Source organism: Embiotoca jacksoni, unplaced genomic scaffold, assembly GCF_022577435.1.
Source record: "Embiotoca jacksoni isolate LCO1_2020_lvr unplaced genomic scaffold, fEmbJac1.0.p SCAF_9, whole genome shotgun sequence".
Taxonomy (NCBI): Eukaryota; Metazoa; Chordata; class Actinopteri; family Embiotocidae; genus Embiotoca; species Embiotoca jacksoni.
Genome location: NW_027185447.1, coordinates 11,042,026 through 11,065,430, shown reverse-complemented (window position 1 = coordinate 11,065,430; position 23,405 = coordinate 11,042,026). Strand labels below are relative to the sequence as shown.

At 42.3% G+C, this 23,405-nt stretch overlaps 1 protein-coding gene across 2 annotated transcripts in view; it reads left to right on the top strand.

Annotated features, from left to right (window-relative positions):
• Positions 1–23,405, top strand: part of LOC138192873 (low-density lipoprotein receptor-related protein 1-like) — an 85,224-nt gene that overhangs the window by 28,941 nt on the left and 32,878 nt on the right. For both annotated transcript variants that reach the window (XM_069140555.1, XM_069140556.1), the window contains exons 4-28: positions 3,004–3,123; positions 3,425–3,553; positions 3,824–4,084; positions 10,453–10,615; positions 11,092–11,314; positions 12,245–12,434; positions 12,562–12,705; positions 12,858–13,094; positions 13,294–13,474; positions 13,879–14,101; positions 14,205–14,394; positions 14,493–14,615; positions 14,926–15,066; positions 15,403–15,528; positions 16,411–16,527; positions 16,615–16,695; positions 16,795–16,962; positions 18,102–18,284; positions 18,626–18,823; positions 18,989–19,234; positions 19,566–19,763; positions 20,987–21,191; positions 21,786–21,950; positions 22,193–22,437; positions 23,179–23,310. In XM_069140555.1, coding sequence (XP_068996656.1) covers positions 3,004–3,123; positions 3,425–3,553; positions 3,824–4,084; positions 10,453–10,615; positions 11,092–11,314; positions 12,245–12,434; positions 12,562–12,705; positions 12,858–13,094; positions 13,294–13,474; positions 13,879–14,101; positions 14,205–14,394; positions 14,493–14,615; positions 14,926–15,066; positions 15,403–15,528; positions 16,411–16,527; positions 16,615–16,695; positions 16,795–16,962; positions 18,102–18,284; positions 18,626–18,823; positions 18,989–19,234; positions 19,566–19,763; positions 20,987–21,191; positions 21,786–21,950; positions 22,193–22,437; positions 23,179–23,310 — 4,389 coding nt within the window. The remainder of the gene's footprint in view (positions 1–3,003; positions 3,124–3,424; positions 3,554–3,823; positions 4,085–10,452; positions 10,616–11,091; positions 11,315–12,244; positions 12,435–12,561; positions 12,706–12,857; positions 13,095–13,293; positions 13,475–13,878; positions 14,102–14,204; positions 14,395–14,492; positions 14,616–14,925; positions 15,067–15,402; positions 15,529–16,410; positions 16,528–16,614; positions 16,696–16,794; positions 16,963–18,101; positions 18,285–18,625; positions 18,824–18,988; positions 19,235–19,565; positions 19,764–20,986; positions 21,192–21,785; positions 21,951–22,192; positions 22,438–23,178; positions 23,311–23,405) is intronic.

Sequence of the window (23,405 nt, the reverse complement as noted above, 5' to 3'; positions counted from 1 at the left end):
GCTATAGATAAGTGAAATTGAGGGTTGCCATCCATGCAATAACAGGATCAATGGCTTTGGCATGCTTGTTTAGGGCTGAAGGCCTCCACTGTGTCACTGTGTGATTTGTTTGCTTCGTCCATTAACCCCTGGTCAAACGTCTGACATGCTGCTGTTGCTTGTTTGCCTGGAGCTGGAACTTTCTAACCTCATGTCCATAAACCCTTTATGCACTCGTTTCCACTTTTGTTTTCCCTGCCTTCCCCTTCTCCCGCTTCTTTCGTTTCTGTTTTTTCCCCACTCTTCTGCTTTATTTCCATTTTATACTTCACACTTTCTTCCTCCTCTTCTTTCCTCTGCTTCTGTTTCCCCTGCTATCACAGCTACAAATGCTCTCTGAGGTTAGATCAAGCAGGCAGTTTTCCAGATTCCCATCCCAGAATCTTATTTTGGACCCTCATGAAGAACAAATGTTATTTCTTAAGGATAAGACTCAATGTTGGCCCTGAGCAATATTTTCTTTCTTCTAACATTAATTATCTCCCCATTTAATGCTATTATGACAAAGGCTCCAAATCCTACTTAAACCAGCCTTTCAAAAATAAAATTTCAAAAAAATTTATATTGAATTTGATTAAATCATTGGATCATAATTATAATAGATTGTAATAGATTTTATTTGAGAAAAAGGCTTTTTTTTTTTTTTTTCAAAGTTTTCGCATTTTATATTCATTAAACAAATAAAGAAATATATGGACATGAGATAACTACGTCTACAATATCTAACTGGGATATTCATATACACATTTCTCATAGTTGGGCACTAACAAAATGGAACAACAGACCCTGGACAGAGGTATATATATATGGTGGGTATTTTAGCTCTCTAGTTGCCTGTGGTCTCTCACAGTGTGAGGCTTGGTGAATGGATTCGATATGGACCACAATGTTTGCTGGGGGACTCTTCCTTTCAGTGGGGCCACAACAAAAGGGTCATTATGGACCAGAGTGCCACAAGCTTTATATAATAAGGGTCCTTCACTGCTCCAGTCTCCGCTCTCCACAGCCAAACCACTACTAGCAACTGTACACATAATGTGTCCGTGACTAATCAACGTTTTTTTGTTGGACGCTGAGGTAATTTTCATCCTGCTGGTCAAAGCCTGTTTTCTTTTTTTTTTTTCCTTACTTATTTACAGTTTCGTTATATTTGTGTTTGCACTTGATAAATCATTAAATGATGGTGTTTCTCATCAGTTTCAGTCAGGTTTTGACAAAAGCTGTGCATGTGGTTATTGTTGCTTTTATGTGACATCTTTGTTCTTACATGCCTATGAATGTTGTTGTGGCCTCTGTCCTGCGCCCTGCTGTCAACTAATTCAGGCTTGCATGTCGATAGCAGGCTAAAAAATAAGTTTTTTTCTTATTCAGCTAATTGGTTTTTCTTAATCGCAGTTTGAGGATTGATTTGTTATCTTGAAGTCGTCTTGCACTCCCTCTTCAAATAAAGGCAGAATGAGTAACGGATTAAAACCATGATGAGCAGTCATTTGTTTGTTTGCTGGGTGCTGATTAGGTGATTGAAGGTACAGTTGTATTGGGAACTCCACCAGCATGCACTGCATAGAAGGAATTTAAAGTGATGATCATACACCTGCAACTTAAAAATGAAACATTTCTAAAGTCTCTTTAAACATTTGAATGTCTTTAAAAGTCAGAATTTCTTGGATGAGTTCATGTTTTTAGCTTACCGTAGCACCAAATATCCCAGTATGTCCCACAGCAGAGGATGTGGGCGCAACGAGACTACATCATTGAAAGAGCTCCAGTCAAACCTCAAATGATGGAAAACAATGTAGAAATATGGATGGAAATTTGACATTTCTGTTAAATTCATCCTGATGTTTTGATGGAAAATGAATGGAAACGATTCCAACGATTATGCAAAATGATTGCGATCTGCTCAAATAATTACAATCAGGCCATTATGTAACAATTGCAACAGGCACAGTCATGAGCCAGCTAACTGCCACGAAACCGGCACTTTAGCAAATTCGGTCTTAAAGACAATAACTTAAATTATATTCTAGCTTTAAAGAGCCAAGAAAACCCAGATTCATGTCAAATAGTCAACTTTCTAATCTGGATAACTATGTATGTACAAATGGGACCCTGGTGCTTCAGAGGGCAGCAGGGGTTGTTATGATGTAGGCCTGCAGCATTAGAATACAAGCCTGTGATATGTCATGTTAGCATAAATGGATGTATACGAGATGTAAAGTGACAGAGAGAATATTGTTGAATAAATGAATGCTGGTCATGATCTGGATTGTATCTGCCCCTCTGCCCTCACATACTGCAATTTCCTCTATAAATTGCTCTTTGAAGCTGTTGACACATTTTATTGAACTCTAGGGCAGCACACACCCAGTGTGGGTCACAGGCCTGTTCTTGGTGAATGCAAGGCTGTAAATGATGAAGTATTTTGTAAGTCAGGTCACATCACACAATATTTGAGGTTTAAAACTGTCTGAAATAGCATTTGTTTTGTAGTGTCTGATTATTGCCACGAACTGACACGTTATCATTTCAATCTGGGATTCGCAGCCCCATTTATCTCCCCGGCCCAGACACACATCTGCATGCACACGCATACCCTATAGAGGGCATGAAAGGATGTGTGGATTCCCCTCTTTCATTTACTGCCAAAAGGATGTGTCCTTGAGTTCCCTCTGGGGCTGGGAAAGAAGAGATCCTCTAATGTGTGCACATTCAAATCACTCTGTCTGTCACATGCACAGTTGAACACACATGCATGCACGTGTGTGACCACCACTCTCAAACACATGCACATAAACTCACAATCCTATTTGATCTCCACTGGGACATCTGATAGGATTGGATATTGGATATAATAGTATGGCTCTGTACAGATTGCACTACGATCATCCCCACTATCTGTGCTCATTTTCATGTGTCCGCAGTTTTTAAAGCTCTCAGTGTCTCTGTTTTTCTCTGGTTCAGAACAAGCACCAGACTGTGCCTCCCATGAGTGCCAGTTTCACTGTGCTGTGACTCACGATGGGCCCCGGTGCTACTGTAGACATGGTTACGAGGTTGCTGCAGATGGAAAGACATGTAAAGGTGGGTGTTGATTTGGCAAATTTACTCCAGTTTGGCCAAAGTAAAACTGAAAGTAATCTTTTAATTACTCAGATTTTTAAACTGGATGGTCCAGCATAAAGATACGATCAAACTATTTGCTTTGGGAGGGAATTAAATATGTCAGGGTTTCTTAGTAATATTTGATTTTTGTTATCTTCTGCTAAAAAGTGTTATATATTGAGCAAACCCAGTGCATTACGCAGTAAATAAGTACAGAACATATTTCATCATCAACAACTGAACTTTTTGTTCAAGCTCTTTTATCTCCTTCTCCTGGTAGATTTCAATGAGTGCAATGTGTACGGGACATGCAGTCAGACGTGCACAAACACTGAGGGTTCCTACACCTGCAGCTGTGTGGAGGGCTACCTGCTGCAGCCAGACAACCGCTCCTGCAAAGCCAAAAATGGTGAGAAAAGATGCAAAAAAAAAAAAATGCAACAGGGATGAAATGATCGCAGTTCATACTGTACCGAGAGTTTGGAAATGGTTCATATTAGATGGTCACATCTGAATGGCGTGGCAGCTGTTTGTTTTACAAGCTTGTTTGCTAAAGAGATATTTTTTTACTGAACCAGAATGAATATATGATTTGTGATTTGTCTCCATCACCTCCTTAAATCTTTTTTCCTTCATTTCCCCCACTGTTTTTCACCTCCCCTCTGTTCGCCCTACCCAGAGCCTGTAGATCGTTTGCCTGTTCTGTTGATTGCAAACCTCCATGACATCCGCTGCACCTCCCTGAGTGGCTCCACGTCCCGGCTCCCGTCCATCCCCACCAAGCAGACCATGGCCATGGACTTTATCTATGCTGAGGAGACTGTCTGCTGGATAGACGTGGGCGACACTCCCGCTGCCACCCAGCTGAAGTGCGCCAGCATTCAAGACCTGAAGACGGTCACTAACATCCGCACCATCAACATCTCTCTCAGCTTGCACCGTAAGTAGTAGTTTCATTTGACAAAAGTCTCATCTGACTAATAGGAAGGAATAAGCTTTTGTTTCTAGAAATAGTAGTTTCATATGACATTATTCCCCCCCAAAAAGTGTTCTCTCAGGGAATGAAAATTGAGACATACATGCCATGCATAACAGCACTCCGGTAATAAGTTCAAGTTGTCAGCTAACGGCGGGGGAAAAAAATCGACATACTTTGCCCCAGGACTCAAATGGTCAGTTTTGCATTTGCAAACTCAGATTAACGAAAGATCTGAAGCAATACGGCCTCTTCTCAGAAAGCTGCTCATACTAGCATAAAAGTACTAAGTAGAAATGCTGAGTCCAGCTTTTTCTTTCCTTTTTTTAATTTTTTTTTAAAGGATTGTCTTTTAAGAAGAGGGGCACCCTGGCCCACCACTAAATCATCCCATATAGAAGCAATGTGCATGCAGCTGACTTACAGTGGTATGATACATACAAGGCTGGCAGCATGCCTTTGGGCGTTAGTGTGCACATTTCCTGACAGGCAAACAGTAACCTTCTATAGAGCTTGATTTATGTACTGACTGCATGGCTACTCAGAAGACTAGAAATGTGTTTTTCCACTGCTTTGGTGTAATGCATTGAGTGTGATCAGATGTATCATCCATTCATCTCCCTCATCTTCATGCTATTAGTTTCTGATATGATGGCATTTGGCTTTAGGTTTTCCCAGAAAAATCCTCTCTGGCCTTATCAGCCTTTCCACGTACCGTACATTTTGTCCCAGAAGGTATGGCGAATAGATTGCTCATGTTTTTGTATCCCGTGTGTTGATAAGCAATGACAAGTGAAACATCTGGTTGGTGGAAGGGGTGTCTTCCCAGCCATTGTCTTCACGCATAGTCTGTCATCTCTTGGGCAACACCCCCCCCCCCCACACACACACACACACAGACCAACATACACAGTATGTGATTACTTCCCTTTGAGAGACTTAGTCATATAATGCTGACATGATTTATGTCTGATTATAAGCCTGACAAGGTTTGTTTTTATTCCTCTGGCTGACAGAGCTGTTACTCTCTAAGAATGGGGGCATAAATGTAGACAAAACATAAAAAGCAAGTGTGTGGGTCTGTGCATGTGTATGTGCATATGGGAAGCTTTCCCTCGAGCATTAGCCCCAGGCTTTGAACAGCAGACGAGAGGAAAACAAGTGGAGAAGCTGGGTGTGTAGACCCTGAAATGTAGGATGTGAAACCTGCGACATGATTAGAAGTGCCTCGGCTCATATCCACTTCAAGTGAATCTTGTGTAACTGCTGACAGCTGGGGAAGAGGCTCGCAGGCTCCCAGACCCCAGATGATCGATTGACCCGTGAGAGTCCCCAGTTATCCTCTTATTGTGTTTGCTTGCAGCTGTCGATTTTTAGCTCACTTCTATGTTCAATCTTGTTCTCTAGAAATGTTATTTCTGTACAACTAAATTACAATAGCAAATATGTTTTAAAGGAAGTAAATGCAGACAAATAATTAGGCATGTATTTGGCAAGTGGCAAATATACTGCTGCTGAAGATATCTGCAATATGTTTAATGACTTTATTTTTTTTGCCAAATATCAAATCTTGCATTGCAGGGCAGTAAGTAGGCCATTATTAAACTTGTTTATGGCCATTTTTATGCACTGTGGCATTTTTTTTTTTAGTTAAGATTAGGTAAAGATCCTGATCTTGTTTTTTACAGAAAAGTCCACAATGATGTCATATAACGCGATTATTTTCATTTCAATTAAAAACATGAACCCAAATCGTTTTGTTGGATAAACCTCACCACACATGGGGCTCTGAATGCTAACCCAAGTTTTGAGTGTTGCAGTTGTGCTTTGTCTACCCACTATCAACCCCAACCACCTCCTGCAATTTAACTGCAGTTCATAGATGGGGCATTTCACAAAAAATAAACACCCTAAACCTAATTTAGGAAAAGCAGTTTAGCTATATTGGAAACTATTTTCTGGGAGGCAGTGTTACTCTTTAAGTGGGGTGAGTGGTGGAAGTGAGGGGGACCCTGAGAGAAAGACTGAAGCAAAGGTAAAGGGAATGATAAAATTAGAGGGACAAAAAGGAAGGTAGTGATTTGCTGTACTTTGGAGGTGTGTGTGTGCGTGTGTGCCAGTGGTCATGCAGATGGTATTTACATTCCTCTGTTGGGTTATGTCAGCCTGAACAGCCTCTACATTCCTGCAGCCGTCTCAGGTCCTGTCCAGTCAGGTCACTTTAATGCACGCACGCACGCACACACACTTAAATACCTTTGACTCATGCACCTATTCCTTAGTTACATATTACCTTTTATGAATTGGGGTTTGAGATTTTGCACTCATTTCCAATTAACTATCAATGTACACATGTCTGTCAATATGCTGTTCCAGTTGTTGCAGTTCCTTATTGAGTGGTTTTTATTGATCTTCTTTGTTATCTTTTGATGCTGTAATAACCTATAATGAGATAAGAGATCATAAACTCAAAAGGTCATTTGTTTTATAAATTGCCAGCCTCATTCACGATAGGAGGATAATCAAGACCTGTGTGAACTCTGTCTATTTCCTTTGTTACTGCTTGAAAATAAACTTTGACACCAATTTTGATCATTAAATTGGTGCCAACGTGGTCTCTATGTCATATTTATAATGTGTATTATAACAAGCAGGCCTCAGGTGCACTGGTAAAAGTAAGCTGAGCAGACCTGGGGATAGATGCAGCGTTTGAAGAAGGGTTCACACAAACAGGGTGATTTATAGCTTCTGGGAGCCTGAGAGAGCGGGGCAGATAAGTAGACGAGGGTTCCAGATGTGGCCTGCTCTGTCTGCATGTGTGATTCTCTGACTGGGAAGATAAAAGGGGAGCAGAGCCTGCCCGTCCCATCCTCTCCACCCTCTGAGCGGAACTCCACAGCAGGGACCAGCACGTCTCCCCACGTCTGTCTGTCCATTGTTTGTTCTTCCTTCCTATCTCCTCCTAATGTCTGCTCTTTAGGCATCTTTTTTTTTTTTTTTTTTTTTTTACCAGAATACATCAGTGCATAAAAGGCCTTTGTAAATATGTCTCAAGATTTTATCATAGGCTTATAGTGTTATGGACAATTAAATCATCTAAAGAAATTCCTGTTTCACTGTAAAAAAAAAAAAAAAAAAATCATAATGCCATTTTTTTCTTTACTAATGTACCAACAACAAAGTCTTCTTAAAAATGTATTCTTCTTTCAGTTTACACCTGCACCCAAAGAGCACAACTATTCTATCTAAAGGACCTAGGTTTGTCCATCATTTCTTGGCATCCTTTTTTTTTTTTTCTTTTTTTCCCGAGGGTGAAACCATGTCACAGTGCCCCTGTCATCAAACCTTCCTTTCTAGCCAGTAACTTCTCTTGTTCACCTGTTGCAGTGGAAGATTTGCCCATGGTATAACTGTTAGGAATTACTGCCTCTTAAATGGAGGTCTGTCAGATCCCTATGGAAGATCACAATCACTAAACTCTAAAACTGTTGAGAAGTCAAAGAGGTTTTTGCACAGATTAATAGGATCTTCTTGGCGCAGAGAAGATTAGAAAAGCCAGATGATGATGATGATGATAATTCCTTTCTGCTTTGCACTAACATGCAAAAAGAGGAAATTACATTAAAGGACTAATTCTGTGGTGCTCCTTCTGAGTTCAGGTGCCGGTGTGTGACTAGTTTTGAAGAATTAAATAGGCCGTGGTCATGTATGTAAATACCTATGCGACCTGGGTGGAAAGCATGTTTGTTATTGCCGATAAGAGCCCCCTCAGTTTCTGAAACATTTAGTAGTGTGAGCTGGTAGGCGTTACGGGCAGGAAGAGAAAAGGGGATGTGAGGGCAGGGTGGTTAGACAAGAAGAAAGGGCTGGGTTCTTTCAGCTTCCCAGCAGTCTTTCCACTTACCAGACGCAGCATGAGTGAAAACGTCAACAGACTGGCAGGATAATGGGGTACGCTAGTTATAGGTACTTACACAACGCAGTAGTCACTGAGTTGCACAACTGTCTCTCTACTCTGGATATGAATCTAATCAATGCCTTGTGCAACTAGAGTTCCAGCTGGATTTCTTTAGAGGGGAAGGGCTTCAGACCTGACTCCAACGGGAATATCAGTATCCCTCTTAACTCTGTGACAAACGTTTCCTTTTGTCAGAATCTTGGTTTTGATGTTCTTGACATGTTTTTACTTACTCCCTTTGCTGTTTTGAGTTATATTTTTATTAGCTCTTGTATTCACATTTATCTCCCTTTTAGATGTGAGACAGCACTACTTTTTCTGACTGATGATAAATGATTCTAAACTTGGAAGCACACCAGAACCTGTTCACAAGCACTGTCTTTCTTTGCTGACCACTGCCAGAACACCATCCTCCATTGTTCCCCATTTTCTCCTAAACTGCTCACATTGCAGCTTCAAGCATATTTAAAGTCTGATGTAGGAGTTGCATTTTGAAGCTCAGGGTAGGTTTGGTAGGTGGGCCGGATTGGGGGCTGCATTGGGCCCAGATGTGTCTGTGCTCTGTTGCAGGACTTGCTTTGGCTCCGTCCTTGAGAAGCATTGTTGGAGATTCCAGTGCAGACATTTTTTAATGAATGGTCAAAGCTTTAGGACAGGCTGACTGCCGGCTGACTATACTCCAGTATACTCCACTCATGTACCCCAACATCAAAGCCATCCTGTAGATTGATTGAAGAGACAAGTGTGGTCTCTTTGATAGTGTATGTATGAAGAGTGAGCCTATGTGGAATGTGTGTTTGTCTGTTTGTCTGTGTGTGTGTGTGTGTGTGTGTGTGTGTGTGTGTGTGTGTGTGTATACAGTGGTCTGCTTTGAAGGGACATGCCGTGGCAGCTGTTAAAACAACCCGTCCCTCCTCGTCCCATCAGAAATAAAGGTCTCCATCTGCTAAGCTTCCACTTTCCAGATTGGTGTAATGGGGTTACAAGAAGTGGGGTTACAAAATTTGAAAGTTCCTTTGTGAGAGCTGCTGCAACGGTGTTGGGTCACTTGGAGTGATATTAGGATCAATCCCTAAAATGCAGGTGGTTTCTGTCCTGCCATGGCAAAGACTATTTTTTGTTCTTCATGCACAGTTCCTGTCTGAGATGTAGAGACTGTTGGCACATTGAATAAAGGAGGCAAAAAATACAGATGTTTTTATACAGGGCAAAAGAGGTCACTGAACATTTGAGTGTAAAAATTATAACTCACATTGTGAATTATATGCTATGGCTTTTGCAGATAGGTAATTTCAAACTATCTGAATCAAAGATTTTTGACCAATGCATGATATAGTGTTCTCCTCCACCACCATCAAACAATTAAATGAGGGAATAACTTTCAGAGAAAGGGGTTCATTCCTCCAGTTTAAGTTTAAAATAGTTTAAGAATCTCTAACAAAAAGCACTGTGGTTGTTTTTGGCAGTTTGTAATGGCCCTTATATGCTGTTTTTCCTTTATTTAGTTTCCTATATGTATATTGTTATAGTGTCGTTTTTTTGTCACAGGTAGAAGTTTAAATTTAGATTTAGATTTATCTTACTGCTTTTTTGCTTAGGATAACGACAGCTTGATATTCCAAGAAATGTTTACATCTCATCTTGATATTGATACTAGTGTTTCCTTATTTTCTGAATGAGGTTTTACACAAATTGTACCCACTGTTGGATATGTGTTTGACCAGTCAATGATGGTTTAATCTTTAGTTCTTCTCAACACAACACAGGTAAGGTTCTTGAGTTCCTCAAAAGGTTCTGGATTCGGCAGCAGAAATGCCCTATAAGTAGATTAGTCAGCCATTTAAAAAAAATTTTGATCTCCGCAGTGTCATGTTGACAGTCTCTTTGTAATAACTTTCTGTTAACTGTCATCTTTAGTATTTACAAAAAGTGAGTCATGCTTAATTTAAAATCTTACACAAGAGTGTGTCCACAAACTCATCCAAGAGAAAAGTCTTGTGTCTCGCTGACGGGGAGTCTTGTGTTGCTGCTTCACTGACAAGAGTTCACTTTACAAAGTGCAGTGCTTCACCTCTCTCATTACCTGCAAATTGTTGTGTTTCTTTCCCTTCCCCATGCTCTGAATGCTTTCATCAAACACAAGTAGAGTGCTGGTAATGGACAACCTGGAAGATTACAGAAGCAAATTAATTCATTAGTTCATTATTATGCTCTTGAGGAGAGGATCATGGCATCATGAAATGAGAGGTTTTGAATTGACCCTGGTACATGACCAAGAGTTATATGACTATACTCCCATGACGCTGTGTTTTTTTTAAATGGTTCTGTTTTGTGTTCTCTTCTCCTCTCCCCTTTGCTCCTCTTTATCCGTCAGATGTGGAGCAGATGGCCATCGACTGGCTGACTGGAAACTTCTACTTTGTGGATGACGTGGATGACCGGGTGTTTGTCTGCAACAAGAATGGCCAGACTTGTGTGACCCTGCTGGACCAAGAGCTGTACAACCCTAAAGGCATCGCTCTGGACCCGGCGATGGGGTCTGTATTTCCCTCCAGCCTTCTTGACCTAACATTGCCCTCGGTGCTGTTTTAGCAACGCTTCAGAGGAAAATGCTGTCTTATGATCAGACAGCGTGCTGACCAAGCAGCCAGTCCAAAATCAAAGCACTTCCTCCAGACAGAAAGCTAGACGGATACTTGAGTGCCACATACACACTTGCATGTTTGTTGTTTCAGGTTCCTGATGCTGACAAGCTGCTATCTGATTTAGTTCCTTTTTTTAAAGTATCAATTCTTCATTTTTTTTTTAATGTCCTGCAAATCATTTTAATTAATTATAATGACTAACACAGATTGGTCAATTGTGTTCTGTGTGTCATGTTAAGATAAATTGATACTAGAAGTCAAAAAGCTGTAATAACTTCCTGAAGTCTTTGGTTTAATCTTGTCAATTAGATTGTCTTTTCTGTCTTCCCTCCTTTATCTTGATATTCCTCCCTCTTCCTCTGCTACAGTAAAGTGTTCTTCACAGACTACGGGTCTACGCCGAGGGTGGAGCGCTGTGACATGGATGGTCAGAACCGCACAAAGCTGGTGGACAGTAAGATTGTCTTCCCACATGGTATCACTCTGGACCTGGTGAACCGGTTGGTGTACTGGGCTGACGCCTACCTGGACTACATCGAAGTTGTCGACTACGAGGGCAAGAACCGACACACCATCATCCAGGGTCTGCTGGTAAGGTTTCCTGGACAATAACTAATCACACACACAGATACACTCAAGACTGAAGACTTGTTAAAATGCTGAACTGGACCAATGTTACTACACTTCCGGTCGATTACACACAACATCTGTTTTCCAAATCTGTATCATCATCACTGATTTAATCTCATCATCTTTAGAGACAGTCCTGTTTTCCAGTTGTCTCCTGTTTATCTAGGCAAAGGGAATATGCCTCTCCAGGGTATAAGTCCTTTTTATTGCCTTGATTGATATTACTTAAAGATTGTGTGATTTTCCTGGCTAGTACCTCTCTAAACATATTAGTCAGGCCCTAGCGAAGCTTGGCTCAAACTTTTAGTGGAGTAATGATCTTAATGAAATCAGGACCGTGGTGGTGGTGTGCGTGCGTGCGTGTGTGCGTGCGTGCGTGCGTGCGTGCGTGCGTGCGTGCGTGCGTGCGTGCGTGCGTGTGCGTGTGCGTGCGCGTGTGTGAGAGAGATGGAGGCAGGTAATATAATCCCAATCCATACATCTTTGTGACAGTAGAGGAGAGCTGCACAGAATAGACCCCATAAAAGTAAAGCCTCTGTGTTTAAAGTTAGATGGGGAGTGGAGCCAATATGTTGTCGGGTGCCAAGTTTACACAAACACTTTCTCTTTATCTCTCTGACTGTGTTTGTCTGTCTCTGTCTTTCAGACATGTCTTCAAATTTTTTTTTATCAGAATCTTTTGAATGCTCATCAATTATTTGTTCAAAAGGTTTCAGTATGCAGGATTTGCCAGGCAGTGTTCAAGATAAAAATGTGCCCACAAAGAATACTGCATAAATGTTTAGTCATGCATCATGAGCTATTTTACTAAAAAAAAAGTCATGATTTTCAATATCCAACAAGGTAACATTCAAATTTTACGGCATTATTGTCTTCTTTAATGTGTTTCAGATTGACCACCTGCATGGACTGACTGTATTTGAAAACTACTTGTATGCTACAAACTCGGATGAAGGCAACCTCAACCCCAAGACCAGTGTAATTCGAGTGAACCGCTTCAACAGCTCCGACTTCCAGGTGGTGACTCGGTTAGACCGAGGAGCCGCTCTGCATGTGTACCACCAGAGACGCCAGCCTCAAGGTGCACAGCTTATAGCTCACAGCTCAACTGTTAAAATATCATCTGATCCATTTCCACACTTAACAGTTGCTGCAAGTCAGATTCATTCAATGAACTGTTGTTTTTGTGCACTTCTTTCCCTGCTCAGTGCGCAGCCATGCATGTGCCCTGGATCAGTTTGGAAAGGCTGGAGGCTGTTCTGACATCTGTCTGCTGAGCAACAGCCACAAGACCCGTACCTGCCGCTGTCGCTCCGGATTCAGCCTTGGCAGCGATGGCAAGTCCTGCAAGAGTGAGTATCAAGACTAAGAGGAAAATCTCTTCCCATTAGTTACAGCACCGATGCACGATGATGGCAATGAAATAATAGTGGTTACAAAATCACTGACAGAACTAAAGACATTTAATTATTATTATTGTTATTATTTTCCTGATTCTCTGCAGAACCAGACCACGAGTTGTTCTTGGTGTACGGTAAGGGTCGTCCTGGAATCATCAGGGGCATGGACATGAATGCTAAGGTGCCCGATGAGTACATGATTCCCATTGAGAACCTAATGAACCCCCGAGCTCTGGATTTCCACGCCGCCAGTGAATTCATCTACTTCGCTGATGCCACCAGCTACATTATTGGCCGACAGAAGATAGATGGCATGGAGAGAGACACGATCCTCAAGGAAGGTGAGAATGAAATGATAGATTTGCACAGGATTCTGGAAGCTATTTCCACTTTGTAAGTGGGTTTTTACAAAGAATTTATGGAGAAAAATACTTCAGACAGGCAATTCCATATCAATTTCACGTCACTCTCTTGATATTCATCCTGGATTGGCCAGCTAATAGTTCCTTTTTCACACCGGCTTTTTTTTGCTTATCGCAGGTATCCACACAGTCGAGGGGATAGCGGTAGACTGGATGGGAGGTAATCTCTACTGGACAGATGACGGGCCTAAAAAGACTATCAGTGTTGCCAGGCTGGAGAAGGCTTCGCAGACCCGCAAGACTCTCATTGAGGGAAAGATGAGCCACCCTCGTGCCATTGTTGTGGACCCACAGCATGGGTAAGACACTGGAGGAATGGTGTTGTTAATTTATTGGATATTATTTCAATTATATTGTTTGTGCAATGCAGCATTGAGCAGTGGAAGAGGATTCTCCGAGGATTGGTGACTTGCAGCTGTGTGGGCCGCCTGCACTGTAGATTTTTGTTGAACTCACTGGTCGTGTGTGTGTGTGTGTGTGTGTGTGTGTGTGTGTGTGTGTGTGTGTGTGTGTTTGCGTGCGTGCGTGCGTGCGCGCGTGAGAGAGATTAAGATTAAGGATACTCCTTCCTTTGTTTTGCTGTGGGATGTTCCATCAAAGAGTATCTCAGCTCAAAACTACATTTGTGACCACTTCAGCTCTCACAGAAATGTCTTAGCTCACGATCCTTTTAAATGTGGTGATACCTCTAACTGTCTCCCAGATGGATGTACTGGACCGACTGGGAGGAGGATCCCACTGAGAGCAACAGAGGGAAGATCAAAAAAGCTTGGATGGACGGTTCACATCACCAAGTATTCCTGACCAGCAAAACAGTGCTATGGCCCAACGGCTTGAGCCTGGACATTCCCCAGGGCATCCTGTACTGGGTGGATGCTTACTACGACCGTATTGAGCTGGTTTACCTTAACACCACCGAGCGAAAGGTCAGTGATGCTCTGAGAATATACTGTACTTACATAAAGACAAAAATACTAATTGTTTGCTCGATTTAGAGATGTGATCACCCTTTGTTTGCTCAATTAACAGGTTGTGTATGAGGGGCAGGAGCTCAACCACGCCTTCGGCTTATGTCATTACAAACAATTTCTGTTTTGGAACGAGTACCGTGGCGGTAGCATCTACAAACTGGACCAGGTCACTAAAACAGTCACTTTACTTCGCAATGAGAGGCCCCCCATATTTGAGATCAGAGTGTATGATGCACACCAGCAGCAAGGTATAATCCCCCTTCTCCTCGCTCCTTTCTTTTCTTATTACGTGCTGATAAGTATGATATGATGACAGTATTCTGCCTCTCTTGGTCTTTCTTCTTAGGCTCCAATGCCTGTCGAGTTAACAACGGAGGCTGTAGCAGTCTGTGTCTTGCTATTCCTAATGGCAGGTCCTGTGGCTGTGCTGATGATCAAATCCTTGATGTCGATAATGTCACCTGCAAAGGTACTTAGCTGCTTTACCAGTAGAGAAGTTTCACCAAAGATCAATGTGGAGGGCTGTGGAAAATTCATTACTCAGCAGGAGTTGAGTGAAAGAATTCTTGGCTGTACTTTCCATTTGCAAGCTATAAAAAAAAAAAAAGATGTCTTTTCCAAAACTGGAGAGAAGTTTTAAACAACCTCCAGCAATATTTTTGTAACTTTAAGAGAGACAAAAGCTGACTTGAACCCCAAAATATTTGTTTTGTTTTGGTGCTCAGCTGTTGTCTTAATGGCTCATCTGTTTCTGCTCCTACACCTGAACTCATCTCCAGCCAACCCCTCCTACGTGCCCCCGCCCCAGTGCCAGCCTGGGGAGTTTGCCTGCAAGAACAACCGCTGCATCCAAGAGCGCTGGAAGTGTGACGGGGACAACGATTGTCTGGACAACAGTGATGAGGCCCCTGAGCTGTGTCGTAAGTGTGCCACGTCATTGTCATGGTTACACAGCAACAGACGGATAAACAACATTGTGTTCAAGAGTCTTAGCTAACGCGAACCGACAGAGCGCAAACTAAAGTTTCCAAGATTTGTGTCTTTCCGTGCTCAGTAATGTGGCTGTAATTTTGTTGTCCAACTTATGTCCAACATATTTGTCTTTGATGTTCTTTTCTTCTTTATACTTCATTTATGTATCAAATCCAACCTAGTGCTAGTAAAGCAGCGTGCTTGATAAATACTTGATGGATAAATACTTTTAACTTTCAACCGTTTTTGATGTCAGATATATATTTTTGTGTTTCTTCCCTCAGACCAGCACACCTGTCCAGCTGATCGATTCAAATGCCAGAACAACCGCTGTATCCCCCTGCGATGGCTGTGTGACGGTGACAATGACTGCGGCAACGATGAGGATGAATCCAACACCACCTGCTCTGGTATATACAAGTTCTGTGGAGTTTAGAGAGCATTTGCTTTTTATTCATCTTTTCATGTGCAAGATGGGATATTTTACTTTATTAGCTCTGTGACAGGTTTTAATATGTTGTGAAGCTGTAGACCATCTACATAAAGGTCTGAAACAATGCTGCTGTTTTAGAGAATTATGCCTGTGGGGTGCATGTGGCACTCTATCTGACTAAAGGTATGTTGGTGGACTAAAGATTTGGTAAATTATTATACAATGTGTTTTGATTTGAGTCATTATGTGCAATGAGGGATTTTGTTGATCTTGATGAGTTTTTCAAATGCATAACTAATCTATGAATTGTGATTATGTTCAGAGCTATATAGACGTGCTCACACGATCAACAAATACAAAAATATGTTTTAAGTTTTAAGAAACAGAGAATAGTACAACAGTCAGAGGATGACTCAAGTTTAAAATTGTATTAGTAGGAGGATGCATGTAGGAGTGAAGAAAGAAAAGCTGGTATAATGTGCGTTTATGCAGGCAGACAAAGTTGTGTCTTGGATCTGTTAGTTATGAGTTAATTTACTCAGTGTTTATGCAGCGGATACCAACATGGTTTTACAAACAGTTCAGGAGGATGTATCGATCGACAACATCAATAAGAACAGGCTGAAACACAGTGATGATCTTCATGTTTATGCATTTATTGCTTTTATAGGAGCTGCCTCATTTTCTCAAATAAATTGAAAGAGATTTGAAGTACTTTTTGAGCCAATAGAAAAATGGGAATTTTGGCCTTTAGCGGTGTTTTAGGTGTTTAACAGCGATGAGTTGTTGCCAAGATGTTGAAAAAAGAAGGAAAACCTTTTACAGCACTTAACTCTTTTATAACATGCTTCCCTGCCAGCTCGCACATGCCCACCGAACCAGTACCCCTGTGCCAGCGGGCGCTGCATCCCCATCTCGTGGACATGTGACCTGGATGATGACTGTGGAGATCGCTCAGATGAACCGGACTCCTGTGGTGAGTGAATATTTGCTTTTGCTTGTACAGTTCAATTTAAATACACTTATGATGTTTCATGTCTCCTCTCTTGCCGCCTTCTTCCAGCCTATCCAACCTGCTTCCCTCTAACCCAGTTCACCTGCGCCAATGGCCGCTGCATCAATATCAACTGGCGGTGTGACAATGGTGCGTATCGTCTTCCTTGACCTGCCATGAAGCTGTACCTTAAAAAGACCCAATAAATGATAAAAAAAAAAAAAATCTTGCATGTGTGTTTATGTGCAGACAATGACTGTGGGGATAACAGTGACGAAGCAGGCTGCAGCCACTCCTGTTCCAGTGTCCAGTTTAAATGTAACAGCGGCCGCTGTATCCCAGAATACTGGACCTGCGACGGCGACAATGACTGTGGAGACTACAGTGACGAGACTCATGCCAACTGTACCAACCAGGGTAAGAAAACTGTGCTGCGCCTACCAAACCGAAACAGCACTGCTCTAAATTGTTTTGTCACGGCTCTGTCTCCTCTGGCCGAGTGTTTATAGAGGAATATTGTGTTTGTCTTGTACATAAGTCAAGTGCTCATCACATCATGTATTGTAGTTCACTGTGTTTACATGTTGCTCTTGTAAAGAGGTTGTCACAATATCACAAAGATGCGATCTTCCTCCCTGCTGCCCTGTTTCCCTTCACTCTACAGGCCCCTGCCTGCCCTCCAACTTCCACTTGTCATTTACCACAACTCCTCTCTGCTGCTCTGTTCAGGATGTGATTATGTTTTGTGGTTAGATAACAATTACACTCTTTCATGGTCTTTTGTAAATGGCACAGATGTTTTGAGTCTGCTGCAGCGATATGACTTAACCTGGAATATTCGGTTTTACTGACTGAGACTGCATCGTAGCGTCGTGCTGCGCTCTTCCTTCAGCAGTTGGTCTGCCCGGAGACATAAGCTCCTGTGCACTATGTGTGTTCGGATGCTGTATGTACTGTTTGATCCATGCAGAAATGTAGCCAACTGCTGTCAAATCGCAGCATGCAAAAACGGGGCCCAGCATGACCTGCTGCTCTAATGAGCAATCTGTGCTCTGTTGTGTGTGTCTGGCTGTGTGTGTTTGTGAGCTCTCTTGGCCTGCCGTCTGGAAATTATTAGCTGAAATAAAAAAAGCAACACTATCGCGCTCCCTTCCTGTATATTTTAGTTATGTGCTGAAAGATCCCAGCTTTCCTTTCCTGTTTTAGCTGTGCCAAACACTGACCTTTGCCATGATGGGATGTCACATTGCCACCTCTTCAGTGGTGCCTCTAATCTATGTGTGTCATTGTTATTTGACTTGGCTCATTGTCAGGTTGTTACCCAGCATCCCAGCATACCCACATAATAATTAATTACTGTCCTGGCCTATTCTCTCCTTTCACAGTTTTTGACCAACTGTGTGTGGTCTGTTTGACTGCTAGCTGTGACTTCAGTTTATTTTTCAGTTACTGACTTCTACTGTTATTTTCTTGCACCTCTGACATTGCTCAAACTACACACTGCATGTTTTTTTCTCAGCTAACCTGAACTCTTTGTCTTGCTGTTTTCTCTCCAGCCACCCGTCCTCCAGGCGGCTGCCATGTGGATGAGTTCCAGTGTCGGATGGACGGCCTTTGCATTCCCATGCGCTGGCGCTGTGACGGCGACACCGATTGTATGGACCTGAGTGATGAGAATAACTGTGAGGGAGTCACACACATGTGTGACCCGGCAGTCAAGTTCAGCTGCAGGGACTCTGGTAAGGATTCTGTCAGCTGCACTAAGTACCAGAGGTTAAGACCGATTAACTATTTTGACAGTGTCAATTGAAGATGTGATGGTGTTGTAACACAAGTAGGTTTTTATCCTCCAACAAATGACAAATAACATGCTCATTTTCACCAAAAAGTGGTACTGGAAAATTTCTGTTCATCACATTTTGTTTGATTTTTATAGCAGTAATGTGACTCATGCTATTGCTTTTCATTTGGCGAGCAGGATTAACTTTGACCAAAATCACATCCTTGGTAGGAGGGTCACTTTAAGATAGAAGTCTTAAAACAACAAAAGTTGAAAATCTGTACTTTGTGGTCTTGTCAGCTCGGTGCATCAGCAAGGCCTGGGTGTGTGATGGCGACAGTGACTGCGAGGACAACTCAGATGAGGACAACTGCGAGGCGTTGGTGTGCAAGTTGTCTCACCACATGTGTGCTACCAATGACTCCATCTGTTTGCCCGCTGAGAAGCTTTGTGATGGCACTGACGATTGTCCGGATGGGTCAGACGAGAAACTTTGTGGTAAAAACATTCTTAAAGACATTTTTACACACACACAAAAATGTGTTCAGTAACTGATTCTTATGTCCTGTCTCTTCCAGTTTGAATTTCAAAACAACACAGTACAAACAGTTCTCTCTGCCTCCATGATTTCCAAAGCTTTCATCTCTGTTTTCTTGCCTGCAGACTTGTGTTCATTGGATAATGGGGGCTGCAGTCACAACTGCAGCATCATTCCCGGGGAGGGCTTCATGTGCTCCTGTCCCCTCGGCATGGAGCTGGGAGCCGACAACAAGACCTGCCAGATCCAGAGCTTCTGTGCCAAACACCTCAAGTGTAGCCAGAAGTGTGAACAGGAGAAATCCAGCGTCAAGTGCTCTTGCTACGAGGGCTGGGAGCTGGAGTCTGACATGGAGAGCTGCAAAAGTACTGGTGAGGAAAAACAGGAACCTCTTGGCAAAAAGAGAGAGATTATTCAGGTTGAGGGCAATACATTTTTCATGTGCTGAAGTAGATATACAATACTGATTCTATGTATATACAGTAATTATTGCATCAAGATGTTGAAGATTTTCTCCAAAAATAAAGCAGTAAACACCTTTAGTTGTTCTTTTTTTTTTTTTTTTTTTTTTTTTAAAAGGGACAGATATAAACAGCTGTGGCAGGATTTGGTTCAAGAGCAACAGGGTTTTGTGAATCTGGACTTTGTGGTGAAATTTACTGTACTGAAACATTTCTGGTTACAATTTCTTTTCTTCTTCAGATCCCTTCAAGCCTTTCATTATCTTCTCCAATCGCCATGAGATCAGAAGGATTGACCTTCACAAGGGAGAGTTCAGTGTGCTTGTACCAGGCCTGAGGAACACCATTGCCTTGGATTTCCACCTCAACCAGAGCACCCTGTACTGGACTGATGTTGTGGAGGATAAGATCTACCGTGGGAAACTGTCTGAAAATGGAGGTGAGGCAGCCAATTAGCCGACAGCTTTCTGTAATTTTAGGTTGTGTGGAGAAACAGATGTGGTGGTGGAATAAATGGCCTCTTAGAACAGTCTAATTTACATAGTAAGTAGAAGTTCCTTTTTTAGTATCATCTTAAGTAAAATAAAATCAAGTAAAGGTGGTGATCACGTAAAACAAATCATGCTTTTGACTGAGCATATCTCAGAAATTAACTTCCACGAAGCAAAAACACACCAAATGTTTTTAAAAAGCATCTGTGGTCAGCAGTGGCAGTCTGTGACCCTGAATAAATCTCCCAGGTCATGGCCAGCCTTTCTTGCTCCAAAACACCAGAACTCTTTGCCAATCAAAGTTGTGTTCCCAGCGCAGCACTTCGGGGGCACACGGAAGGCTTTGTCTCTTCCCATTTGTCTCAGTACTCGCTGTGCGTGACTGCAGCCAGAGCACTGATTTAGTGTAGGAGGCACAACACACTGCAGTTCCAGTTCCCATCCCTCCCAAGTTCAATATTAAAACAGGGTTCCCGAACAAGGACATTGTGGCCAGCTCATAGATCAGCTCCTGCTGCTTGTTTTAGAGGCAATTTCAGAGTCTCCAAAGTGGTTGTTGCCTACTGGATAGTGCCAAGAACTTAATAAAGACCTCCCTTCCCACACATAGATAAGCAGCCATAACTTCAGTATTCTTTTAAGTAAACTGTGAAGACCTATCCCTCTCCCTTTAATTACTACTGGAAGGCCTTATGGAGAACTTGTCTGACCCCCCCTGAGTCAGAGATGATCACACATTTTGGCTCTGCACTTGGCTTGCACAAGAGCCAGTTGTTTCTGGGAAGTTAGAAAAAGAGAGGGAGAACTGGTGTTGGTTGCTTGTTTTCTTTAAGAGTGGGGCAGTGGGTTGTGGAGATGGTGCTAGTCAGACTCACAGTCACAGCAGCAGTGCTTGTCATTCACTGACGGATTCCATAAGATTCAGAAATTCTAAACAAATCAGGAAAACAATTTTTTTTTTCTTTGCAATAAACCATATGTGCTTCCGGGAGATCTGCTCTCCTTTGTGAAAGTAACATGAACCAAACCCCTTTTCTACTTTAAAAATCATGAACATTAAAATAATAGTCCCTCTCTCAGCTTTGTGCTCACTTGCAAAATGCATAACCAAAACAAAACACCATCCTAGGTGTAAGCCACCATTTCTCTGTGTTTTGTGTGTTCTGGTCAGCTCTGACCAGTTTTGAGGTGGTGATCCAGTATGGACTGGCCACTCCAGAGGGACTAGCTGTGGACTGGATAGCAGGAAACATCTACTGGGTGGAGAGCAATCTGGATCAGATTGAGGTGGCCAAACTGGATGGGACCATGAGAACCACCCTGCTGGCTGGAGAAGTGGAGCATCCCCGGGCCATCGCCCTTGACCCTCGAGATGGGTAAGAGGCACAGATGTGGGATTCTCAAGTCACAGTTACATTATTGTAAAGTGTTCTGGGACCATGTTGCATTGAGATTTTTTTTACACACAAAATATAATTGTAATGAATGGAATTAAATTTAGAAAATGGAAGTTATTGGCATTTCAAATACACTTTAATAGGGCCCAACCAACTTATCACATGTTTGATTTTATCAGAAGATATTAGCCTATCACATTGGTATTGGGTACATGTTAAGTATTTTTTACAGAACATAATACAGGAAAAGAAGGACTTTAATAATTGTTCTGTTTGTGTTTATTGTTTCAGTGCACTGATGTAATTTCTATGTAGTTTATTGTCAAATTGCTTATAGATATATATCTTTATCACAGTGTTTTAATAACCACATTTTTGTCAACATATTGATACGGGAATTAGTTTATTTCCTAATTTGGCATCTGCCTAAAAATCCAGTACCAGTCAGGCTCTACCTTTAGTTATAGATAGATATATTACACCTACTGTATTTTCTATTAAACTGTTCTCATGTGATGATACTGTACAGATCTTTGAAGTCCCTCCTCACATTCGATAATTTCCTGTTGGTAGTATTCTCTTTTGGACCGACTGGGATGCCAGTCTGCCCAGGATTGAGGCAGCGTCCATGAGTGGCGAAGGCAGACGCACCATCCACAGGGAGACCGGCAGCGGCGGCTGGCCCAATGGGCTCACTGTGGACTACATGGAAAGACGCATTGTCTGGATTGATGCCAGGTAGCGTTTACAACTAGACTGAATATATAGAGGGCTTCCATTGCACTGTATCCACCCACCCACTCGTTACATCACCCACTCGCTCCGTTTTCTTCTCTCTTTCTGCCACGATAAATTTTTCATGACCATGCTGATGTTTGTTGCTTATGTAAAACTACATACAAAGTACAGATTCATATAGTAACATGCATCATAACAACATGTTGTTTAAAGTTTACATCTCTGCCTTCATGCTTCTCAAGGTCGGATGCTATCTACTCTGCGATGTACGATGGCTCTGGGCTCATTGAAGTGTTGCGGGGTCATGAGTATTTGTCCCACCCCTTTGCTGTCACCATGTATGGAGGCGAGGTCTACTGGACTGACTGGAGGACCAACACTCTGGCCAAAGCCAACAAATGGACAGGACACAATGTCACTGTAGTCCAGCGCACCAACACTCAGCCGTTTGACTTGCAGGTCTATCACCCGTCCAGACAACCTCAGGGTATGTTGTACACTAGATAAAGATGCAGAAATACTCTTAGGGAATATTGGCCAAAGACAGCTGACCTTTTAGAGACGTGAGATGTGTTTTCTCCTCATGACACCAGCACTTTGGACACGTCCCATTGCCTGGTTGATCAAAAAGTCACCCCAGTGTTTAGTATTTCCCACGGGCTGGATAGGAAAGAAAACCCTCCTCCTGCAACTTAAAATGTCACATGTTGATCTCACAGACACACATGATAGACCTGATGGCAGAAATGTTGTAAGAACTGTCTTGTAGTGTTGTGTCACGTCAAACTGTCACCTTAACGTTTAGTAGCCCATGGCTGTAGGATCCCATGGGTGTGTGGGCAGCGGAGAGGCACGGGGTCTTGTAATTGGTGACAGGAAAAGAGAGAGCTCACTGAATTGTTGATTGACAGCTGCAGCCAATCTCCATGACAGTGATGAGGCAACAAACTGTGTTGACAGATCTGGTAGACAAAGTCTTTTTCTACACCCTCACTTTTCTTGAGGGCCGACTGATGGAGAAGTCCATCACACTCAGAAACATGATAAAATAACTCTAATTATTGCAATACAAACAGTTTCTGACATGGTCTGGTCTAATAACACAATGTATAATGGTATTATTTTTTATATTGTGAGCCTCCTCTATCTGTGTGTCTCTGATTTAACACTCTGCCTTTATGTGTGTCTCTTTCTTCAAGTATCCTGAATGACTTTTTCTTCCTTTTAGCCCCTAACCCATGTGCCACCAGTGATGGTAAAGGCCCTTGCTCCCACCTGTGTCTCATCAACTTTAACCAGTCCTTCTCCTGTGCCTGCCCACACCTCATGAAGCTGCAGCCTGACAAGCGCACCTGCAAAGGTAAGGGTAGATACTGTTGCTTACAAGCCCATCCACCCGCATGCTTTCTTTGTTTACCATAAAACACATTCTAATGGAGAATGTACAGATAATGC